This window comes from Chanodichthys erythropterus, chromosome 8 (assembly GCF_024489055.1).
Source record: "Chanodichthys erythropterus isolate Z2021 chromosome 8, ASM2448905v1, whole genome shotgun sequence".
In the NCBI taxonomy this organism is placed as follows: domain Eukaryota; kingdom Metazoa; phylum Chordata; class Actinopteri; order Cypriniformes; family Xenocyprididae; genus Chanodichthys; species Chanodichthys erythropterus.
In genome coordinates, this window is record NC_090228.1 from 3,269,242 (window position 1) to 3,290,519 (window position 21,278).

General features: G+C 35.5%; 1 protein-coding gene across 5 annotated transcripts in view; it reads left to right on the top strand.

Moving 5' to 3' along the window:
- pde3a (phosphodiesterase 3A, cGMP-inhibited) overlaps window positions 1-21,278 on the top strand; it is a 125,053-nt gene that overhangs the window by 79,529 nt on the left and 24,246 nt on the right. For 3 of the 5 annotated variants that reach the window (XM_067391455.1, XM_067391454.1, XM_067391451.1), the window contains 5 exons: window positions 7,666-7,823; window positions 12,454-12,572; window positions 12,660-12,891; window positions 16,050-16,123; window positions 16,370-16,533. In XM_067391455.1, coding sequence (XP_067247556.1) covers window positions 7,666-7,823; window positions 12,454-12,572; window positions 12,660-12,891; window positions 16,050-16,123; window positions 16,370-16,533 — 747 coding nt within the window. The remainder of the gene's footprint in view (window positions 1-7,665; window positions 7,824-12,453; window positions 12,573-12,659; window positions 12,892-16,049; window positions 16,124-16,369; window positions 16,534-21,278) is intronic. The other 2 variants (XM_067391452.1, XM_067391453.1) reach the window with 2 other exon arrangements.

The window sequence follows — 21,278 nt, forward strand, 5'->3', positions numbered from 1 at the left end:
TTAATCACTACATTTACTACTACACTTTTAAGATTTTAAGACTGTAAAGTTAATGCACTATGAACTATCATGAATATGAACATTTTTATTAACTAACATTAACAATGCTGTAAGAACATATTGTTCATTATTAGACTTTTAAGTCGTGATGAAATGGAAGTAATGACAGATCTTTTCTTTCGTATTGTGCCAAACATCCGAATGTAAAAGAAAAATGTGGGGCGGGGACTTTGATTGTCGATTGGGTTTTGAGATGTGGGCGTGGCACTCAAAAGTGGAGGGGCGGGGTTTACGTGAACTAAATGATCCAGTTTTGATATTGACATGGTTTCTGTGGGTCCTTAAAAAGTCTTAAATTCAAACTTAAGGCTGTAAAAAGTCACATAAAGTATTAATTGTCATTTCAAGAGGTCTTAAATTATGTCAAGCGATTGCTTTGATCTTCTGTTAATTATGACATAGTTACCTAATGGTGTTTATATCGTACCTGCAAACTATATTTCTGCTGTTCCATAAACGCCATCTACTGTCAGAGAGTGAATTTGCATCCTTCATTCACCTGGTGGATTGAAAAGAAGCTAATTTGCATTTTAAAAATCAAAACAATTAGGACTGTATATCATCCTGGTAAAAAAAAAAAAAAAAGGCTAAACACTAAGCTTTTAATTGTCTTAACCACAAATGATTGGTCAGGAAATTAGCAAAACTTAAACAAATTAAACCACTTAAAAAGCCACTGCTGTCTTAGAAAAGCATAAAAATCAGAATGAAGTTTTTGGCAGAATATGGGAAGCTGTGTGTGGAGTGATGAATCAGTGAAACATGAGTTGCATGGTGATGCTCCAGAGTGGCATCTTCAAAAATCTGCAGAGAAATATAATAATAAATGCATCTCTAGCACAGAGAAGCATGGAGGAAGAAGAGCTTTTAAGCTGCTGGTATTGAGCTGCTTTACTGTGAAAAGTCATTTAATGCTTTGGACTACAGGAGAATATTGCAGAATGGCTTTCTTCCCACAAATGAAAAGTTGTTATCTAAAGAGGAATGAAGTGGCTTGAGAACAAGTCCATCAGGCTCATGTTTTGGCCTGGTCAGAGTCCAGATTTGAACCCTATATTGAATATTTGATCTCACATTAAACTCAAATGAACTGGGAGACATTTTTCAGCTACTAAGCCATCAACATTGAGTGGAACAACACTGACTCTTCTGCAAGTTTGTCCACACGGCTTAAACAATTAAAGACAAAGAGGAAGGCTTTTATATATACTGTATATATATATATATATATATATATATATATATATATATATATATATATATATATTATACATTTGAAGTGGATAAAAAGTTAATCAAAGTTGTCCTAAGAACTAAGTTGTCCTTAAAAGAAGGTTTTGGACCACTTTGATTAAAGGTTTTGATCCACTTCAGATGTTGACTACTGTATATATATAATGTTGTGATTATTTGATCTGTTTAAAATATTATTTTATGGTCATTCTACTGTTTAGATGTTTTTGCTTTACTCCACCCATAAGGTATTAATTTTTTTTGTGGAGGTATTAAAAAGCCTTAAATATGATTTTAAAAACCCTAAAGATACCCTGCATTGATTAAACATTACAAGTTTGAAATAAAAAAAAATGAAACATTTGCACAAATTTTTCACAATAAGCTTTATAACATGCATTTAAAAAAATAGATTGAATAACGTGAATTTTCATTTCGTGCCAACTTTAAAAAATCCTCTAGAAAGAATTGTAGCCATGAACCAAATCTACCAACTTTTCTTCTACCAATTTTTATATTGATTTGATGCAAAAAAGCAAATATGCATTTGAAAAAAGACACTGGTGCAAGGTTCTGTAGTTATTTTGTTTATGAACTATATCCCATGAATCATTTCAAATGATGTAACTGAATCATAAATAATGGTACAATATATGGTAAAAATATATATATTTTGAGATTATTGCAAAATAATCATGTTTGAGAATGCTTTCTCTATGGAGAAAATTTATGTAATACTGTATTTACTTCTGTGTTATTATCAGACATTCCATAATTGAAATATATAGTCTGTGTGTCTGGATAGTTTTAAATGGAATATAATTATGCAAAAAGTACAGCATCTATATTTGCTCAATGCCAATTAATTTCTGTATTGATAAGACTCCTAGAAATGATAACTATAACTATAGTGAATGTGTTCGTAAACATCAGAAGTGTTTCTGTTCTCTTTTTTGACTCTTCAGCTTACAGTGACATTACTGTGTAATCTACACATTTCTTTAAAGATAAATCGCATATATAATGCTGACATGCCACAGTTAATTGCAGACAAAGTAAGAGTAATATCACTTTATGAGCCCATTTCACTGAAAATCATGCCGTTCACAAATCACCTACGGGACGTTCTGTAAAGCTCTTCCAGCGGGGAGCGAGGCTTAGCGAAGGGTCGATGAGGCTTCCGTTTGTGAAAACGAATGGTTTTTCTGCAGCTATGTTTTTACATTATTTCCTAGCGTTGCTGCAGCGTAATTCATGAATAGCTGGCGTTATCTTGGTGGAACCAGTGAAGACTTTCAGACAAAAAGAAAAAGAATCCATTGTGTTTAATGGTTTACTGCCACGGCCAATGCTCTGTGTTTTTCATCACACACACACACACACACACACACACACGTTCCTTCCTCATTCACGCCAGCATGGCAGGTCTCTAATGTAGCGGACAATGACGCACATTCTCACAGAAGCCTTTTAATGTTTCACCAGCACTGCAGTTAAAAATGCATGCCGGCACTTAAAGAGTAGGTGAGGCAAAAGTCACTATCCATCGGTGCACAGCTCTCCAGCTCTTTTCCCATGCTGCAGTGCTCAGCAAACAACATTAGGAGATGTTTATTAACGCCCATTCATTACACCTGGTCCATATGTAGGTCACACGGCACTACGCTCTGATAGTGAGCAGAATTCAGCCTCTATTATTTTTCCACAGCATATATAATGTGATATTTTGGCAGTATGAAGAAAAACACGAGCGAGTCTGGTTCTTTAAGCCGCGTTTTATCTGTCAGCGCTGCAGCTGTGTCAACAGCAGAAATATCGGCATGAAACGCGAGGAACGATTTCGGTTCCACTGATGGTGACAGGATTCATAGAAGGTCACGCTCCTCGTTCCCTTTCGGAGGAAATACTTGTGGCCTGTCTGGGTGTCCAGTTTGGCAGCGGGGCATTAGCTTTGGCCTTGACAGGAAACGGGGCTTTTTCACATAAATCCCAAATCACTTTTCCCTGTATATTTTGACTTGAAAAAGAAAAACACTTTTCCTAAGGTGTTACATTTCTGGATACTGCAGCACTGCTGATTGGATGTCCGGTAAACACGCAACTGTAGGTCAGAAACTGCGAACCTTTAACGCATTATACATGCATGAGCTCCCCACCGTAGAAAGTACCATTAAGATTTAAAGGCTGATTCCTACAGTATTTTCCAACTTTAAGATTTCAAGCGAGTGCATACCTTTGTCCCAGATGTTTAAAATGCTAATCTATTCAAGAACTAATAGGAAAAGAAAGTTGTTGAACTGACCGGTTCACTGCACACTCAGGGCCTGGACTATTCCCTGCAGGTTTTGTTAGTTTTTAATAGGGATGAGATATATATATGCATGTATCTTGATGTTTTTCAGCCTTTATAATGATATATTGATATATTACTGTCAGGCATTAAGGTTGTTTATATATATCGCACCTATCTGACGGTCACCATTTTGTTTATTTAAACTGAGAAAAATCTAAGATAACGTCAGTAAATTATGGAGTGCCTCAGGGATCTGTGTTAGGCTCTCTGTTGTTTTCAATATATATGCTGCCACTTGGTAATATTACAAGAAAACATGGAAGTAGTTTCCACTGTTATGCTGATGATACAGTTATAAAACAATTGACTACAAGCGCTACTGTATTTTAAGATTATTAAGATGCACTATGCTGTTAGTTTCATAAAAGTTTCATAAAAGTACCTATCAGACCGTCACCATTTTGTCTATTTAAACGGGGAAAGATCTAAGATAATGTCAGTAAATTGTGGAATGCCTCAAGGATCTGTGTTAGGCCCTCTGTTGTTTTGTTGTTAATGCATGTTTTATTGCATTACTATCACAAATAAAGCAATTGACTACAAGCCTACTGTATTTTAGGATTATTAACTGAAAAATGTATCAGAATTAAATGACTTTAAACAAGAAAAAATATCTGCCAATAGGGTATGAAGTATAAACTTGTTTTTCTGACCCCACTGGCAGGTATTATTTCCTGTTTTAAGCATAATTCACTTAATTATGGTAGGTTTTTAGACTTGGTATCTTACATTGCCTCTTAAGTAAATATGTCTTAATTTAGGAATGTTTAGGTATTTGTAAAGAAAAACAAGACAAAAACACTAATGAAATCTTTTTTTTTTTTTTTTTTGCAGTATTGTTATAATAATAATATATTAATTATTTAAAGGCAGCACAAAAAATCATGCTGTATAATTGCTTTCTTAAAAAAAAAAAAATAATAATATATATATATATATAATTATTTATATTGCATTCCAGTAGAGACAATACCGTTTTTAAACTGTGATAATTTTGCAATATGATAAAGAATTTGGAGGGTAAATGTCCTTAACTTTTAAGAAAGTAATAGCATCATGCATCTTAATAATCCTAAAATACAGCACTTGGATTCAATTGTTTTGTTTGTGATAGTAACGCAATGACACATGCCAAACTGTGTCGACATAATTGCCAGGCTCTCATATAAAGAAATCATGAACACATGCAAAAACAAAAGATAACTAACAAAATATTAATAACTGATTATGCTGTAGTCAGTGTATGCTTTTTCCAGTGAGCTTTTTGTTTTTCTATGCATTTTTTTGCATAGTAAAAAAAAAAACCTGTAGCTGTAGTTTGCCCTTTTTTTTGCCAAATAATTTTATCATACAAATACTTTAACCAAGTTTAGTGTTTTATTTTTCCTCATATTTTGATGGTTTAATCAAACATTAAAAACAAATATACTGTACTGCCACTACTATAGCTCCATATTTTTAACCAAATGTAATTTAATATCCAGACACGTTCTTGACAGATTTTGTGAGATTCCCTCGTATAGGTTAGTGTAGACTGTATCTCCGCGCTGTCACTCCAGCTGGAGGAGATCAGACGAGATCGGACGAGACTCGGCTCACAGACGCCCAAGCGTTGAACCTGTGCAACACTGACAGTCTGTCTGTGTGAGAGAGAGACGCCGCGGAAGGAGAGGAGACGCGCATCCCGAGCACCTTCTCAGACATGAGGCCTGCTACATCCGCTCAAACATGTTCCTCCCAACTTCAGCTGACAGCCGTTCCAGCTGAATTAATATCAGACGCTCGTATCACAGAGATGCTTTCATGTTTGTGGCTATAGATTGTTGAATGAGCTAAAAATACACACGTGATCTGTGACTTCTGACCCTGGCGCTCACCCCCATCTGTCTGTAATAGGAAGGTGGTGGTATCCCAGAATGCCCAGGGCATGTACTCATAAGCACACAGCACTGGGGGCGGTAGTAGGATTGGGGTTGGGGGCGTACGGATATGCCCTCTGGTTCTCTACTCATGGCATCTGAAATATTCATGCTGCTGTCAAGAGTTTCTTCCCTGCCCCGGCTCTCGGGGTAATGCAGTTCTGAAACTTTTTGTACACCTTTGTACAATTTTATACAGTCAAAAACATACTTAAGTCCCCCTGCAGTCAATAATTGTATTCCTTTAAAGTGGACCTATAATGCCCTTTTCACAAGATGTAATATAAGTCTCTGGTGTCTCCAGAATGTGTCTGTGAAGTTTCAGCTCAAAATCCCCCACAGATCATTTATTATAGCTTGTCAAATTTGCCCCTAATTGGGTGTGAGCAAAAACACGCCATTTTTGTGTGTGTCCCTTTAAATGCAAATGAGCTTCCCACTTTCCAGAAGTGGGTGGAGCTTTAACAGCTCAACAACAACAAAGCTGGAGAATCTCACACAGCCAAAATGAGGATTGTCAGTAACGGTGTTCAGCCTTACATTGTTCAAACCGGAGTCGACACTGATGGAGAGACTCAGGAAGAAGTTACAACTTTTAGACATTTCTGAATGGTTAGTGGATAAATTTATGTAGTTGCTGTGGAGTTGATTCAACTCATCAACTAGCATGTGCCGTCATGTTCATCTTTTGTGTTGAATTGATCCTCGTTTGTGAAGCAGTCCGGCGTAAAATGACGTAAAACACTCTACTACAACAACTCTTCCTCTTCTCTAAAGCAGCCCAACATGGCCTCACCCCCTTTGTTGCGTGTTCTTGGGGGCGGGGTTTATGTACATTTTAGAGTTAGTGATGTCACTAATCAGGGAAGAAGCTCATGTAGTCCCTACCAGCCATTTGTTGTAGTCCTTCAACAGCAAAAAGAAAATATCTTTCGTAAATATCTCGTCGTAACTTTGCAGATGTTGTTTATGCTCAAACAGCAACATTACACACTAACTAAAGTTTAAAAAGAGACATTTTTCCTGTGAAAATAATGCTTTCGTGCTTTAAAATAGCTTGAATGTAACTCAACACCCTTGCTGTATACGCAGAACCATGAATATGCAAATTAGTCCCCGCCTCCACTCAATCACACTAGCTCAGATTACCGAATCCACTCGCGCTCAACTGTAGTAAACGCAATACAATGGCAAGTAGAAATATTTGTTTAATTCAGTCAAATATGCGTTGAACCAGAAACTGCTATAAGCACCCTTATTTTATTTTAAGTAACAAAATTTTTTTTTTATGGTTTTAGTTTTAGTTATCTACACTGTAAAAAAGAATTGTTAGTTTAACTTAAAAAAATTGAAATGAAAAATTTGAGTTAATACAATGAAGCCAATTGATTTAATCAACAGAAACTCAAAATATTATGTTATCTGAACCACATTAATTAAGTTGATTTGACAGAAGAAAAATATAATAACCCTGTGTATAATAACCCTGCGTCGCACATGTAGTTTTAATCCTGTGTATATTTCTTCCTTCTGTGAAGCCAGAATGTTCATTTTTGGGTGAACTGTCCCTTTAAGCGCATATGTCTAGTCAACTTTATACCGCATACACATTACATATCGCCAAATCTTTTTGATTGGTTCACAGCTTGTGATGTCAAGTAGCAGAGCGATGATGCATTTCTCCAGGGTCTTCCATCTGTTCTGTTCCCATTTTCCCAGTTGGGGGAAGGGCTCAGTATTCCCTGATGGACCGCTGTCATCTGCCGCCCTCAGATGTTTGGCTTAACACACAGACTCATTCTCTAAATACACACACTCGCTAAGATTTACAACATTTACGTAAAATGCAGTCCAACTTTAATCTAAACAAGCTCTTTGTTAAACAACTGCACTGCCAAAAAGTGTTAATTTGGCCTTTGGGTTGTCATACACATGTGGCTTTATTCTGTCTGGGTCAGTGTTAATTGATTGTAATTGGTGATGTGACTTTTGACGAGCTTCAAAACTGACCTTCACAGAGAATTTGTGACTCTTAGTGTTTTGCTCCACTGTCAGCACTGTTTTAGTCTAAACTTGATGTATGTCCTCTTTGAATAACAGCGTTTGAGGCGAAGTTTGCCTCCGGGGCTTTTGAGACGGATTTCTTCCACGTGGACCACCACCACCTCAGCCACGGGCCTGCCCACCCTCGAACCCGGGCCGGTCAGACGAGACCGCAGTGCCAGCATCAAAACACCTCACGATGGCCCTTCCAGCAGGTAATGAACGCCTCCATTCTGACCCAGATGCAATGAACACTGCCATCTGTGTCATTTAGATCATCAAACTAACGTACAGCACACTTCAGTCCTTATTCAGTCACGACTTTCCTTTGGGCTGACATCACATAGGCATATGCAGTGATGAAGTACAGTGCTTTTGTAGGTCAACCCGTAAGTTAGCTTCACCCTGGTTCCCTCAATAAAAACCCAATAGGATTTTCCATTGCCTTTTAAAATATTGCAGAAAATAAGCTCTTACATGTTGTTACATGAACAACTTAAAGGATTAATTCACTTCAGAATTACATTTTCCTGTTAATTTACTCACCCTCATGTCATTCAAGATGTTTATGTCTTTCTTTATTCAGTCGAAAAGAAATTAAGGTTTTTGAGGAAAACATTCCAGGATTTTTCTCCATATAGTGGACTTCAAAGGTTACCAATGGGTTGGAGGTCCAGTTTCAGTGCAGCTTCAAAGGGCTCTACACGATCCCAGAGGAATAAGGGTCTTGTTTAGCGAAACTATCGGCCATTTTCTAAAAAAAATAAAATAAAATTATATACTTTTTGACCACAAATGCTCATCTTGCATTAACTCTGCAATGTGCATTACTTAATCATGTTGGAAAGGTCACGCGTCACGTAGGCGGAAGGACTCCATCTCATTTTCTTCTCCAACTTCATAATTGTCCGACATTGTTATTTCACCTTTTTTGTAAAGGCTGTTTGACTTAGTCTTTGCATGTTTGTTTTGTAAACACTGGATCGGTACTTTCGCCTACGTCACGTGTGACCTTTCCAACATGATTACGTAATGTGTGTCGCATCGCAGAACAGTGCAAGATGAGCATTTTTTAGAAAATGACATTGTTTCGCTAGATAAGACCTGGAAAAAATCCTGGAATGTTTTCCCCAAAATCCTTAATTTCTTTTCAACTGAAAAGACATCTCGGAAGATATGGGGGAGTAAATTGTCAGGAAATTTTAATTCTGAAGTGAACCAACCCTTTAAGGCAGACGTTCAAAGCTAAACTACACTGTAAAGAAATCCCTTAACAAAATCTGCTGAACGCAAAAGAAGAATATCAGTAACCAAACAGCTGATGGACCCCATTACTTTGGACTTCCATAGTATGGAAGTCAATGGGGTGTATTGCCAATATTCACAGATATGTCTGTGATTGGCTACATTGTTCCATGCTGCAAAAAAACATTGTAAACAGAAACCTTTGATGCTCTCCAGAGCATTTACCAAATATATATCAGATGGGGTCCCCTGATTCCCCGGGGCCCTAAGTGGCCATTTACCTTGCTTATTGGTTAAGTCCAGCCCTGATCTTTGGCTACCGTTGTACATAATGACGCCTTTCTAAAGTTTTGCCAATAGTAAGCTCAGTAATTAAAACCAGTTATCATTAATGCAATAAAAGTAACAGTACAATGATGTTATAATCTGTTGAAGTGTGTGAAACAGGCATGTTTCATAATGCAATCAATTCCTTATAGATAAAATCAAGTCCCGCCCTAAATTTTTTTTGTCATTGATTGTTTTGTTTCAACCAGAAATATGTCATATTGTGAAATGGGTTGCAAATGCCGTTTCATGTTGAATTAAAGTGCTTTGATCACAGTGATAGTATCAACCTTTCTACATCCTTTTGGTGAGCAGCCCAGGTCTTCATCTTGTATTTGGACACTTACAAATGTCATTGCAAAAATGCAGAATCTTTGCACTATCACTGTTTTTGCTTTCCCTGTAACTCTTTCCCTGCCATTGATGGACATTTTCTGTCATTTATGACACAACGCTTCCCCGCCATTGATGGAATTTTCAGGCAATCCATGTTTTCACTGTTATATACGGTAGGGGGCGCTATTATGCATCTTCTGAAAGAGTGCAGAATCTCTGGATCAAAACACAGTCGAAAAAGAAGCAGAAACAAGCGATAGAAGCATTGCTTACACACATGTTGCAATGCGATTTTCTCAGATTTTTGTTCGAAATGTTGCTTTTTTTTAATGAAACATACCCACATTGAAGTGTTGATAAAAACGAATGCATGAAGCTAGAATAAAATGTTGTTTTTTGTTTTGTTTTTTAAAAAAATCAGAGGGTCGGTTCTTTTATTTGAGATATTGCATGTTCGTTCAACAAAATATTTTGGGGGCCATGAAAGTTTTGTGAAAATTATCAAAAATGCTGGTGCTGGCTGGCAACTTTAAAAACAAATCGCTGGCGGGGAAAGAGTTAATCAGCTGTTGGTGATTGGATGTATGAAGTCAGCCCTCTAGCAGTGAAACCACATGTGTAGTTCATCACATCATCTATGTACGTTTCAACAACGATTCACAACCACAAAAGTGTCCAAATAGTTCATTTTGGAGGCATTATCTATTGTTTTTTATCATTTCAAACCTAACAAACAGTTTTTTTGTGACATTTTTGTATGCTTGCTTTTGTAATTAAACGCAATGACATTTGCACATTTGTCCAAATACGTCTCAGGTCCGCTGTATGTGACTCATGTAGTGTTTTGAAGCAACAGTACATACTTTCTGAAAACATGAGTTTCTGGGGATTTATCTGAAACCACTTTTATCCGTTTGCCCTCATTTTGTTTTGTTTGTCATCATTGTCTCGTACGTCAGTGTTTCACACAGCTGTTGTGGATCGCGTCAAGTGCTTGAACTTTCCAGAGCTCCTACACGCCGCCGCGCTCCGTCAGAATGTTTGATTCAGATTTTATAATGTCCATCTTTGGGCATTTCTCCACCTTTATATCTCTTATTTCAGCTTGAGTTATACAGCTCAGCTAAAGTTCAGCCCATTAATACGGATATCCAGATAGCCATCTGCACTGTGTAGACAGAGAGTTTAAAGAGGCTTCCTGGAGACACGAGAGCCAGGTTTGTGTTTAGATTCAGATCCTGTCGAAATAAAAGCCCCGGTGAAAAATGGAGGGTCACACGGTTGCCTGCATTACCATGTTGAGGCTGGTCTTAAAGTGGCAGGTCTCCTTAATGGATATCTGAAGAGTGTTCCCACAGCAGGAGGCCTGTTCCCTCGGATCCTTTAAAGGTGGCAGGAAAATTCAAGTCTGAACCCCTCTCCAAAAACATGCCACTTGGACTTGTTTAACCCCGGAAAGTGCATTGTGAACTTTTTCATTTACAAGTGCACCTCTTGAGAGGTAAATGGTTATGCCATGTTGAGTTAAGGTGAAGCATTTTCATCGAAGACACGATACATTTACATGCACCCAATAATCTGTTAGTTGAACTGGAAATAATTTCTGCAGTGAGTAAAACAACCAGGGCTTGACATTAACTTGTTTTGCTCGCCAATCACTGTGGCTCGTGGTTTTCCAAAGTTACTAGCCTCTCAGCATTTTCATTGGCTACAATTATGGTATCGATACCATGGGAAAAACTGCCATATAGATATTTTTAATATTATCTCATAATTTGGCAGCAGGTTTATTAGGCTGCTGTCACTTTAAGACCTGACACACAGATCCATTATACCGTTACACATGCGTTTTCTTTCTCAACTGTTTACTTTCACTTCAAACATAACTGACCATGTTTACGTGAATACTCACCAAGACCGGCATTTTGACCATTTTGTGTGTATCTGACGGTTTAAGCGCGATAAGTGGCGAAAAAAACTCAATTTAGTACTGAAAGGCGGCTTTATGTGCACGCACAAAATTCAAGTCCTGTAACACCAACAATATTCATCCGGAGTAAATGAAGCAAGTGATTGAGGGGAGGAGGGTTTGTGTGTCGACTCACTGTCTGAGAGACGAGAGAGAGAAAGAGCAGCTGGTATCATGCGGCTATTCTGCGGAAAATGAATATTGGAAGCATTTCAGATATTTCAGTATCAATATGTATCGAAAAATCGCACTTAGTTTATTATTTTAAATGCCTTTTTAAAAGACTACAATTGAAAAATGTATTATATATCAAATTCAACCCACCAAAGTGGCTATTAGGAGTGCATTCAGTGTTGGGAAAGTTACTTTTAAAAGTAATGCATTGCAATTTAGTAATGCAAAATAATGCATTACGTTTGTGTTACTTTTTCTCATCTGGGCTGCTTTTTTCTTACATTTTTGGCAAATGTAAAGGCCATTCACACCTAAAGTCAAATGAATAAGCCTCAGGCTGAAGGAAATGCAAATTCACGCCTGTACAGTAGAGGGCGCAGCTCAAACAAACAAGCTTTTCAGCTGTGCTGCCATTCTGGAATACAGAAGAATAGGACACAGGAGAAGAAGTAAACGAGTAAATGTATGCTCACATTTAGTCTACAACTGTCTAGAATAACCATCATCTTCACACCTCAGCACTTACTCACCATTTCTCTCAACATGGGAGCAAGAGAGGTGTCAGTCAATAAATGGAAAAAGTTGCATTATTTGAAAAAGTAACTCAGATATGTTAAAAGTAATGCTTTACTTGACTAGTTACTTGAAAAAAGTAATCTGATTATGTAACTCACGTAATGCGTTACCCCCGACACTGACTGCGTTATGTGCATTTTGCAGCTTGGCGGGTGTTAATGTCAAGCCCTGAAAACAACATACCAGGTAAAACCATAAAATATTCTCCTCCTTTGCAGTTTGGTGAACAGTGACTCATGGAACAACTCCGTTATGCTCACCATTTCCAAGAGCAGATCCATGTCTGCTTCATACGCTGCCCCCGCCACCAACCACATCTATAGCAAGAGCCGAAGAGGTAAAGCACTCTGTGTGTGTGTTTGTCGAGTGAAAGGAGATGAATCGGCTTTGGCAGTGCCAGTGTGATGCCTCTGCTCTTTGACAGGTTATCCTTCTTCCAACATCTCACCTCTGGCTTCACCCTGCTCCTCCCCTCCAGTCCAGGGCACTCCGGTCAACAGTCCCACCAACAAAAGCCCTTCAATGGAGCTGCCTGACACAGAGCTTCCGCAGGCCGACGGCCTGCCGCCACGTAGCCCCCACAAAGCCTTAACCCACAGTCAGAGCGCCCCCAGCCCCACTACCACACACTGGGCGCCTCCTCCACTTTGTAGCAGGTAAAACTAAAGACTTTAGATATACACAGACTAGGCACTCAGATTACTAAGTGCAATGCAAAATGGCGGAGTAAGCCCCGCCTTCTAAATAAAAGAGCCAATCAGCAGTTGGTAAAGTCATCGCGTCACTGCAGCTGCCGTCAGAATCTCCGGTCGAACAGTCAGTGTTCTGGGACGCGCGCATTGGCTGCTCCGGCCTTAAAATATGTCAGGATCTGAGCATTTAGAAACTAAATTTATGAGATTTATGTTGTCAGATTTCAATGGTGATTTCATATATGAAATGTAAGCGTAAGCTTGGTGAACAGCTTTGGAGAATTTGATGTTTCCCCATTCAAAGAGATAGGAGCTGTAATTGCATGACTGAAATAGATGGCCGCTGACTGAAATGACTTGCCTTAAAGGGACATTGGGTAAAAGTGGTTTCTGTTGATATTTACACTTATTGTGGTGGAAATTCATTCAGTATTGAAAGCAGACATTAGAGCACTACTTTTGTATTTGTGTCTGAAAGCAGTGTCAAACTATCCAAAAGTAATTAGTACATTTATATTTGCATACTAATCATCTTATCATTTAAATATTCATTTCATATCATTTATTGTGAATAGCTCAAATAATTGAAGTCTGCAGGATTTTTCAAAGTCTATATTATATGTAAATAATTTCATATTTGCATATTAGTCATCTCTTTCTTATCCTTTAAATATTCATTTCATAACCATTTTTTATAACTCTTGATGTAATTTATTACACACAGTTGTTATTATTTTTTTTTCAAAATATTTAATAAACGAACATGTAGGTGTATCGCCCACATATTACCTTATACTTACGTAATTCTCATATCTATTTTTGTTAAAAAAATTAAAAATAAATGCTTGCGGCAATTTATTTAATATTAATTCTATATTATATTATCCAAAATGTTTAATAAACAAACTTGCAGGTGTAGCGCCCACAGAACTCAAATCTGTGCTTTTATATTTGCATATTACACATTTATTTTCATTCTTCCAATACTGATATATCTGTTTTTAAAAACAACTCTTGCTGTAATTTAATTGAAAAGAACGGTTATTATATTACATTCTGGTTATTAGATTCAGTATGTGAGACGGCCATGTCATGTTGTTGGAGTAGTAGTTCAGTGATATATTCCTGAAAGAACACAACACAAAAATCGGAGCCTCTTATTAGAAAGATAACAATGTTGTGTACCGTGTTGCTTTTTGTGAATGATGTGCGTTCAAATTCTCTGGAAGTCTTTTTGAGGAATTTTGCTTATGCAGATTCCATGCAGGGCTACTAATGAGTAATTTTGATTACGAACATCGAGTTAATATTCATTTCGAGCACAATACATCACTACGCTGAAACCACATGCTTGCTGCTTCTGAGCGTATCCTGTGGCCCAGGATGTTCTACAACAGCGGACTGCAGCCATTATGTGGTTACTGAACAACCACTGATCATTAACTGTGAAAAATAACCAACACTGTGTCTAAATATTAACAGATGGACATACATGGTCAGATCTGCTGTTGTACTCGCGATCTATAATGTCCTGGCGATGAGACAAGGTCACCGTCCCCTTGGCCCGTAATGAATGCTGGTCACAAAGGAACAGCTTGATTAGGTTCTGTCTGGCCCGTTAATTCAAAGAGCTAAACTAAACAACAGTGACAGTGGCCTCTCAATTTCAGTTCAAAATATTAAAATATGCAATCATGCAATGCATACTCTATGCACGCATCAGCCGTTTCCTAGCTTTCCTAACTCATGAAGCATACAAACATAAAGCGTAATGAACAGATTCTAGTGCCTACAACGATAGATAGTGTCTTTTATTTTTCTTAAAGGAATGTTCCTGAAGTCAACATGAAATGGCATTTTTCTATCGTAATCAAGTGAAACTGAATATTCTGTGAGGGGAAAAAAAAAAGAGTAGAATGTGATTTGATTTTATGTGAAAATGATGAAATTTGATGAAAGATTTTTATTTATTTGGAATTACATTAACAGACAAATCATCCACATTAAAACCAGGAACATGTAGTAAAAAAGTAAATTGTTGTTATTATAGTATTATGTTAACAACAACATGATTAACAGTAACAACAAAACAACAAAATGCAAATAAAGGGAAATAAAAAACTAAAAATATAGTTATATATATATATATATATATATATATATATATATATTCAGACACCTTGAACATTTCATTCATTAATCTTCATTAATCTCAAGATGTCGGAGTTAAACTGTGTCAAAAAAAGTAATCTTAATTATGTTGGTCAGGTCAAAGTCTGAATAATTTTTGGTTCCAAATTTGTATCAATTTTACTGGTAGTCCACTGTATGAAGAATTTTTGGGTATAATATGTCACAGTTTACTTTATTTTGCTATCCTCACTTACATAAATGAACTACAGTGTCCTGCACCCACTAGTAAAAATATATCAAAAATATCAAAAATGTCTGATTAAATAAATAAATTGACAGTAATATAAAATTAAATATATATATATATATATATATATATATATATATATATATATATATATATATATATATATATATATATATATATATATATATATACTCATTATTTTTAGACTTTATTTTTAGATTTTTAAACTATATTTTAGTTATATATTCTTTAAAAGATATGGAAAAATATAATTTTGGAATTTTTATTTATTAATATTTTATTTGGAATATATACAGTATATATACATTTTTTTTTCTTAAGAAATATAAAAAAAAATTATTTATTATTATTTTATTTGCAATAACATTAACAGACAAATTACCCAAGTAAATTTTTGGTTTATTACTTTATTAATAAATATATTAATACAAAAGCAAATAAAGGCAAAAACTTATATTTTTCATTATTGTTGTTATAATAAAGTATGTTTACAAGCTGTTTAATTCATAAAATTTAATTAAAATTAATTAAGAATGAATTAAAATAAATTAATGAATTAAAACTAAATCCACTAAAACCCATGATTTTTATATGTATGAATCGCCTCACTTCTTCTAAGGGGGATATATTTAGTTCATTCATATACAGTATATATATATATATAGAATGTGGAAAAATGAGTCCTGACAGTGATGTGAGTGGTTTGTTGTGTGTGTTGTAGCTGTGGAAGACCGTACAGTAAACTGAGGCACGGCGATGGATCCACAGACGCAGGAGACAGAACCCAACAGTCAGGTGACGCCGCCATCATGTCTGTCTCTCTCTGAGCAGGACCAGCTCTGAATTAGCATTTAGATGCATTTCACTTATTATCCATTTTGCTGTTGTGATCTGTGATATTACAGCTCGATCCTGGATTGAATCTCTGAGATAATGTGTAATTGGTGTCTTTACGATGCACAGAGTCTTTCAAAGCTGTCAGTCTGCTCAAACGTGAAATATTACAAGAGGCATAATCACGGTTTTCTAATAACCTTTCAGACGAACCGGTGATAATGTCATCAGACTACGACTGCACCTATGAGACCAACCACAGTGACAGCAGCGACTTTGCACAGAATGAGGAAGACAGAGAGGGTCACAGGAACCCCTGCGGGACGTACCCGCCTCAGGCGCTCGCACTGGCTGCTCTCATACCTCCAGAGGTAAACAGGGCTTCTGCAGGACAAATTGATTTTTTATCACTGCAGTTTAGTTCAGGCAGGTAGATGGGGGATTTCTTCTCCTTTTTTTTTTTTTTTTTTTTTTGCTGTTCAGTGTAAGAGGACCTACAAGAAGTAAAAAAAAATATTTTATGCATCAGCATGCATAAAATATGTAGTATATATATTTTTGTCTTGTTTCCAATGGAAGCTTGTTTCCACTATGAAATAAAAATTTAAACCGGTAATTGCAAATTTTTTATCTCACAATTCTGACTATTTTTCTCACAATTGTTAGTAATAAAGTCAGAATTACAAGAATTAGTCAGAATTGCGTGATATAAAGTCAGAATTGCGACTTTACAGTATATCTCACAATTCTGACTTTATATCTCACAATTCTGACTTTATATCTCACAATTCTGACTTTATATCTCACAATTCTGACTTTATATCTCATAATTCTGACTTTATATCTCACAATTCTGACTTTATATCTCGCAATTCTGATCTTAACTCGCAATTCTGACTTTGTATCTCTCAATTCTGATCTTAACTCACAATTCTGACTTTACATCTCACAATTCTGAATTTATATCTCATAATTCTGACTTTATATCTCGCAATTCTGACTTTATATCTCATAATTCTGACTTTATATCTCACAATTCTGACTTTATATCTCACAATTCTGACTTTATATCACACAATTCTGATCTTAACTCGCAATTCTGACTTTGTATCTCTCAATTCTGATCTTAACTCACAATTCTGACTTTATATCTCACAATTCTGACTTTATATCTCACAATTCTGACTTTATATCTCACAATTCTGATCTTAACTCACAATTCTGACTTTATATCTAGCAATTCTGACTTTATATCTCATAATTCTGACTTTATATCTCGCAATTCTGACTTTATATCTCACAATTCTGACTTTATATCTCTCAATTCTGATCTTAACTCGCAATTCTGACTTTGTATCTCTCAATTCTGATCTTAACTCACAATTCTGACTTTATATCTCACAATTCTGACTTTATATCACACAATTCTGATCTTAACTCGCAATTCTGACTTTGTATCTCTCAATTCTGATCTTAACTCACAATTCTGACTTTATATCTCACAATTCTGACTTTATATCTCACAATTCTGACTTTATATCTCACAATTCTGATCTTAACTCACAATTCTGACTTTATATCTAGCAATTCTGACTTTATATCTCACAATTCTGACTTTATATCTAGCAATTCTGACTTTATATCTCATAATTCTGACTTTATATCTCACAATTCTGACTTTATATCTCACAATTCTGACTTTATATCTCTCAATTCTGATCTTAACTCGCAATTCTGACTTTATATCTCTCAATTCTGACTTTATATCTCTCAATTCTGATCTTAACTCGCAATTCTGACTTTATATCTCTCAATTCTGACTTTATATCTCTCAATTCTGATCTTAACTCGCAATTCTGACTTTATATCTCACAATTCTGACTTTATATCTCGCAATTCTGATCTTAACTCGCAATTCTGACTTTATATCTCTCAATTCTGATCTTAACTCGCAATTCTGGCTTTATATCTCACAATTCTGCCTTTTTATCTCTCAATTCTGACTTTATATCTCACAATTCTGACTTTATATCTCACAATTCTGACTTTATATCTCACAATTCTGATCTTAACTCGCAATTCTGACTTTATAACTCGCAATTCTGACTTTATATCTCGCAATTCTGACTTTATATCACAATTCTGATCTTAACTCGCAATTCTGACTTTATATCTCGCAATTCTGACTTTATATCACAATTCTGATCTTAACTCGCAATTCTGACTTTATATCTCGCAATTCTGACTTTATATCACAATTCTGATCTTAACTCGCAATTCTGACTTTATATCTCGCAATTCTGACTTTATATCTCACAATTCTGATCTTAACTCGTAATTCTGACTTTATATTTCACAGTTCTGACTTTATATCTCGCAATTCTGACTTTATATCTCGCAATTCTGATCTTAACTCGCAATTCTGACTTTATATCTCGCAATTCTGACTTTATATCTCACAATTCTGACTTTATATCTCACAATTCTGATCTTAACTCACAATTCTGACTTTATATCTCGCAATTCTGACTTTATATCTCTCAATTCTGACTTTATATCTCGCAATTCTGATCTTAACTCGTAATTCTGACTTTATATCTCACAATTCTGACTTTATATCTCGCAATTCTGACTTTATATCTCGCAATTCTGACTTTATATCTCTCAATTCTGATCTTAACTCGCAATTCTGACTTTATATCTCGCAATTCTGATCTTAACTCGCAATTCTGACTTTATAACTCGCAATTCTGACTTTATATCTCGCAATTCTGATCTTAACTCGCAATTCTGACTTTATAACTCGCAATTCTGACTTTATATCTCTCAATTCTGATCTTAACTCGCAATTCTGACTTTATATCTCGCAATTCTGACTTTATATCTCTCAATTCTGATCTTAACTCGCAATTCTGACTTTATAACTCGCAATTCTGACTTTATATCTCTCAATTCTGATCTTAACTCGCAATTCTGACTTTATAACTCGCAATTCTGATCTTAACTCGCAATTCTGACTTTATAACTCGCAATTCTGACTTTATAACTCGCAATTCTGACTTTATATCTCGCAATTCTGATCTTAACTCGCAATTCTGACTTTATATCTCGCAATTCTGATCTTAACTCGCAATTCTGACTTTATAACTCGCAATTCTGACTTTATATCTCGCAATTCTGATCTTAACTCGCAATTCTGACTTTATATCTCGCAATTCTGATCTTAACTCGCAATTCTGACTTTATAACTCGCAATTCTGACTTTATAACTCGCAATTCTGACTTTATATCTCGCAATTCTGACTTTATATCTCTCAATTCTGACTTTATATCTCACAATTCTGACTTTATATCTCTCAATTCTGACTTTATATCTCGCAATTCTGACTTTATATCTCGCAATTCTGATCTTAACTCGCAATTCTGACTTTATAACTCGCAATTCTGACTTTATATCTCTCAATTCTGATCTTAACTCGCAATTCTGACTTTATATCTCGCAATTCTGATCTTAACTCGCAATTCTGACTTTATAACTCGCAATTCTGACTTTATATCTCGCAATTCTGATCTTAACTCGCAATTCTGACTTTATATCTCGCAATTCTGATCTTAACTCGCAATTCTGACTTTATATCTCTCAATTCTGACTTTATATCTCACAATTCTGACTTTATATCTGACAATTCTGACTTTATATCTCTCAATTCTGATCTTAACTCGCAATTCTGATTTTATATCTCTCAATTCTGACTTTATATCTCTCAATTCTGATCTTAACTCGCAATACTGACTTTATATCTCACAATTCTGACTTTATATCTCTCAATTCTGACTTTATATCTCTCAATTCTGATCTTAACTCGCAATTCTGACTTTATATCTCTCAATTCTGACTTTATATCTCTCAATTCTGATCTTAACTCGCAATTCTGACTTTATATCTCACAATTCTGACTTTATATCTCACAATTCTGACTTTATATCTCTCAATTCTGACTTTATATCTCTCAATTCTGATCTTAACTCGCAATTCTGACTTTATATCTCTCAATTCTGACTTTATATCTCTCAATTCTGATCTTAACTCGCAATTCTGACTTTATATCTCACAATTCTGACTTTATATCTCTCAATTCTGATCTTAACTCGCAATTCTGACTTTATATCTCACAATTCTGACTTTATATCTCTCAATTCTGATCTTAACTCGCAATTCTGACTTTATATCTCTCAATTCTGACTTTATATCTCTCAATTCTGACTTTATATCTCGCAATTCTGATCTTAACTCGCAATTCTGACTTTATATCTCTCAATTCTGACTTTATATCTCTCAATTATGATCTTAACTCGCAATACTGACTTTATATCTCACAATTCTGACTTTATATCTCTCAATTCTGATCTTAACTCGCAATTCTGACTTTATATCTCACAATTCTGACTTTATATCTCTCAATTCTTATCTTAACTCGCAATACTGACTTTATATCTCACAATTCTGACTTTATATCTCACAATTCTGACTTTATATCTCTCAATTCTGATCTTAACTCGCAATTCTGACTTTATATCTCTCAATTCTGACTTTATATCTCTCAATTCTGATCTTAACTCGCAATTCTGACTTTATATCTCTCAATTCTGACTTTATATCTCGCAATTCTGATCTTAACTCACAATTCTGACTTTATATCTAGCAATTCTGACTTTATATCTCATAATTCTGACTTTATATCTCACAATTCTGACTTTATATCTCACAATTCTGACTTTATATCTCTCAATTCTGATCTTAACTCGCAATTCTGACTTTATATCTCTCAATTCTGACTTTATATCTCTCAATTCTGATCTTAACTCGCAATTCTGACTTTATATCTCTCAATTCTGACTTTATATCTCTCAATTCTGATCTTAACTCGCAATTCTGACTTTATATCTCACAATTCTGACTTTATATCTCGCAATTCTGATCTTAACTCGCAATTCTGACTTTATATCTCTCAATTCTGACTTTATATCTCTCAATTCTGATCTTAACTCGCAATTCTGGCTTTATATCTCACAATTCTGCCTTTTTATCTCTCAATTCTGACTTTATATCTCACAA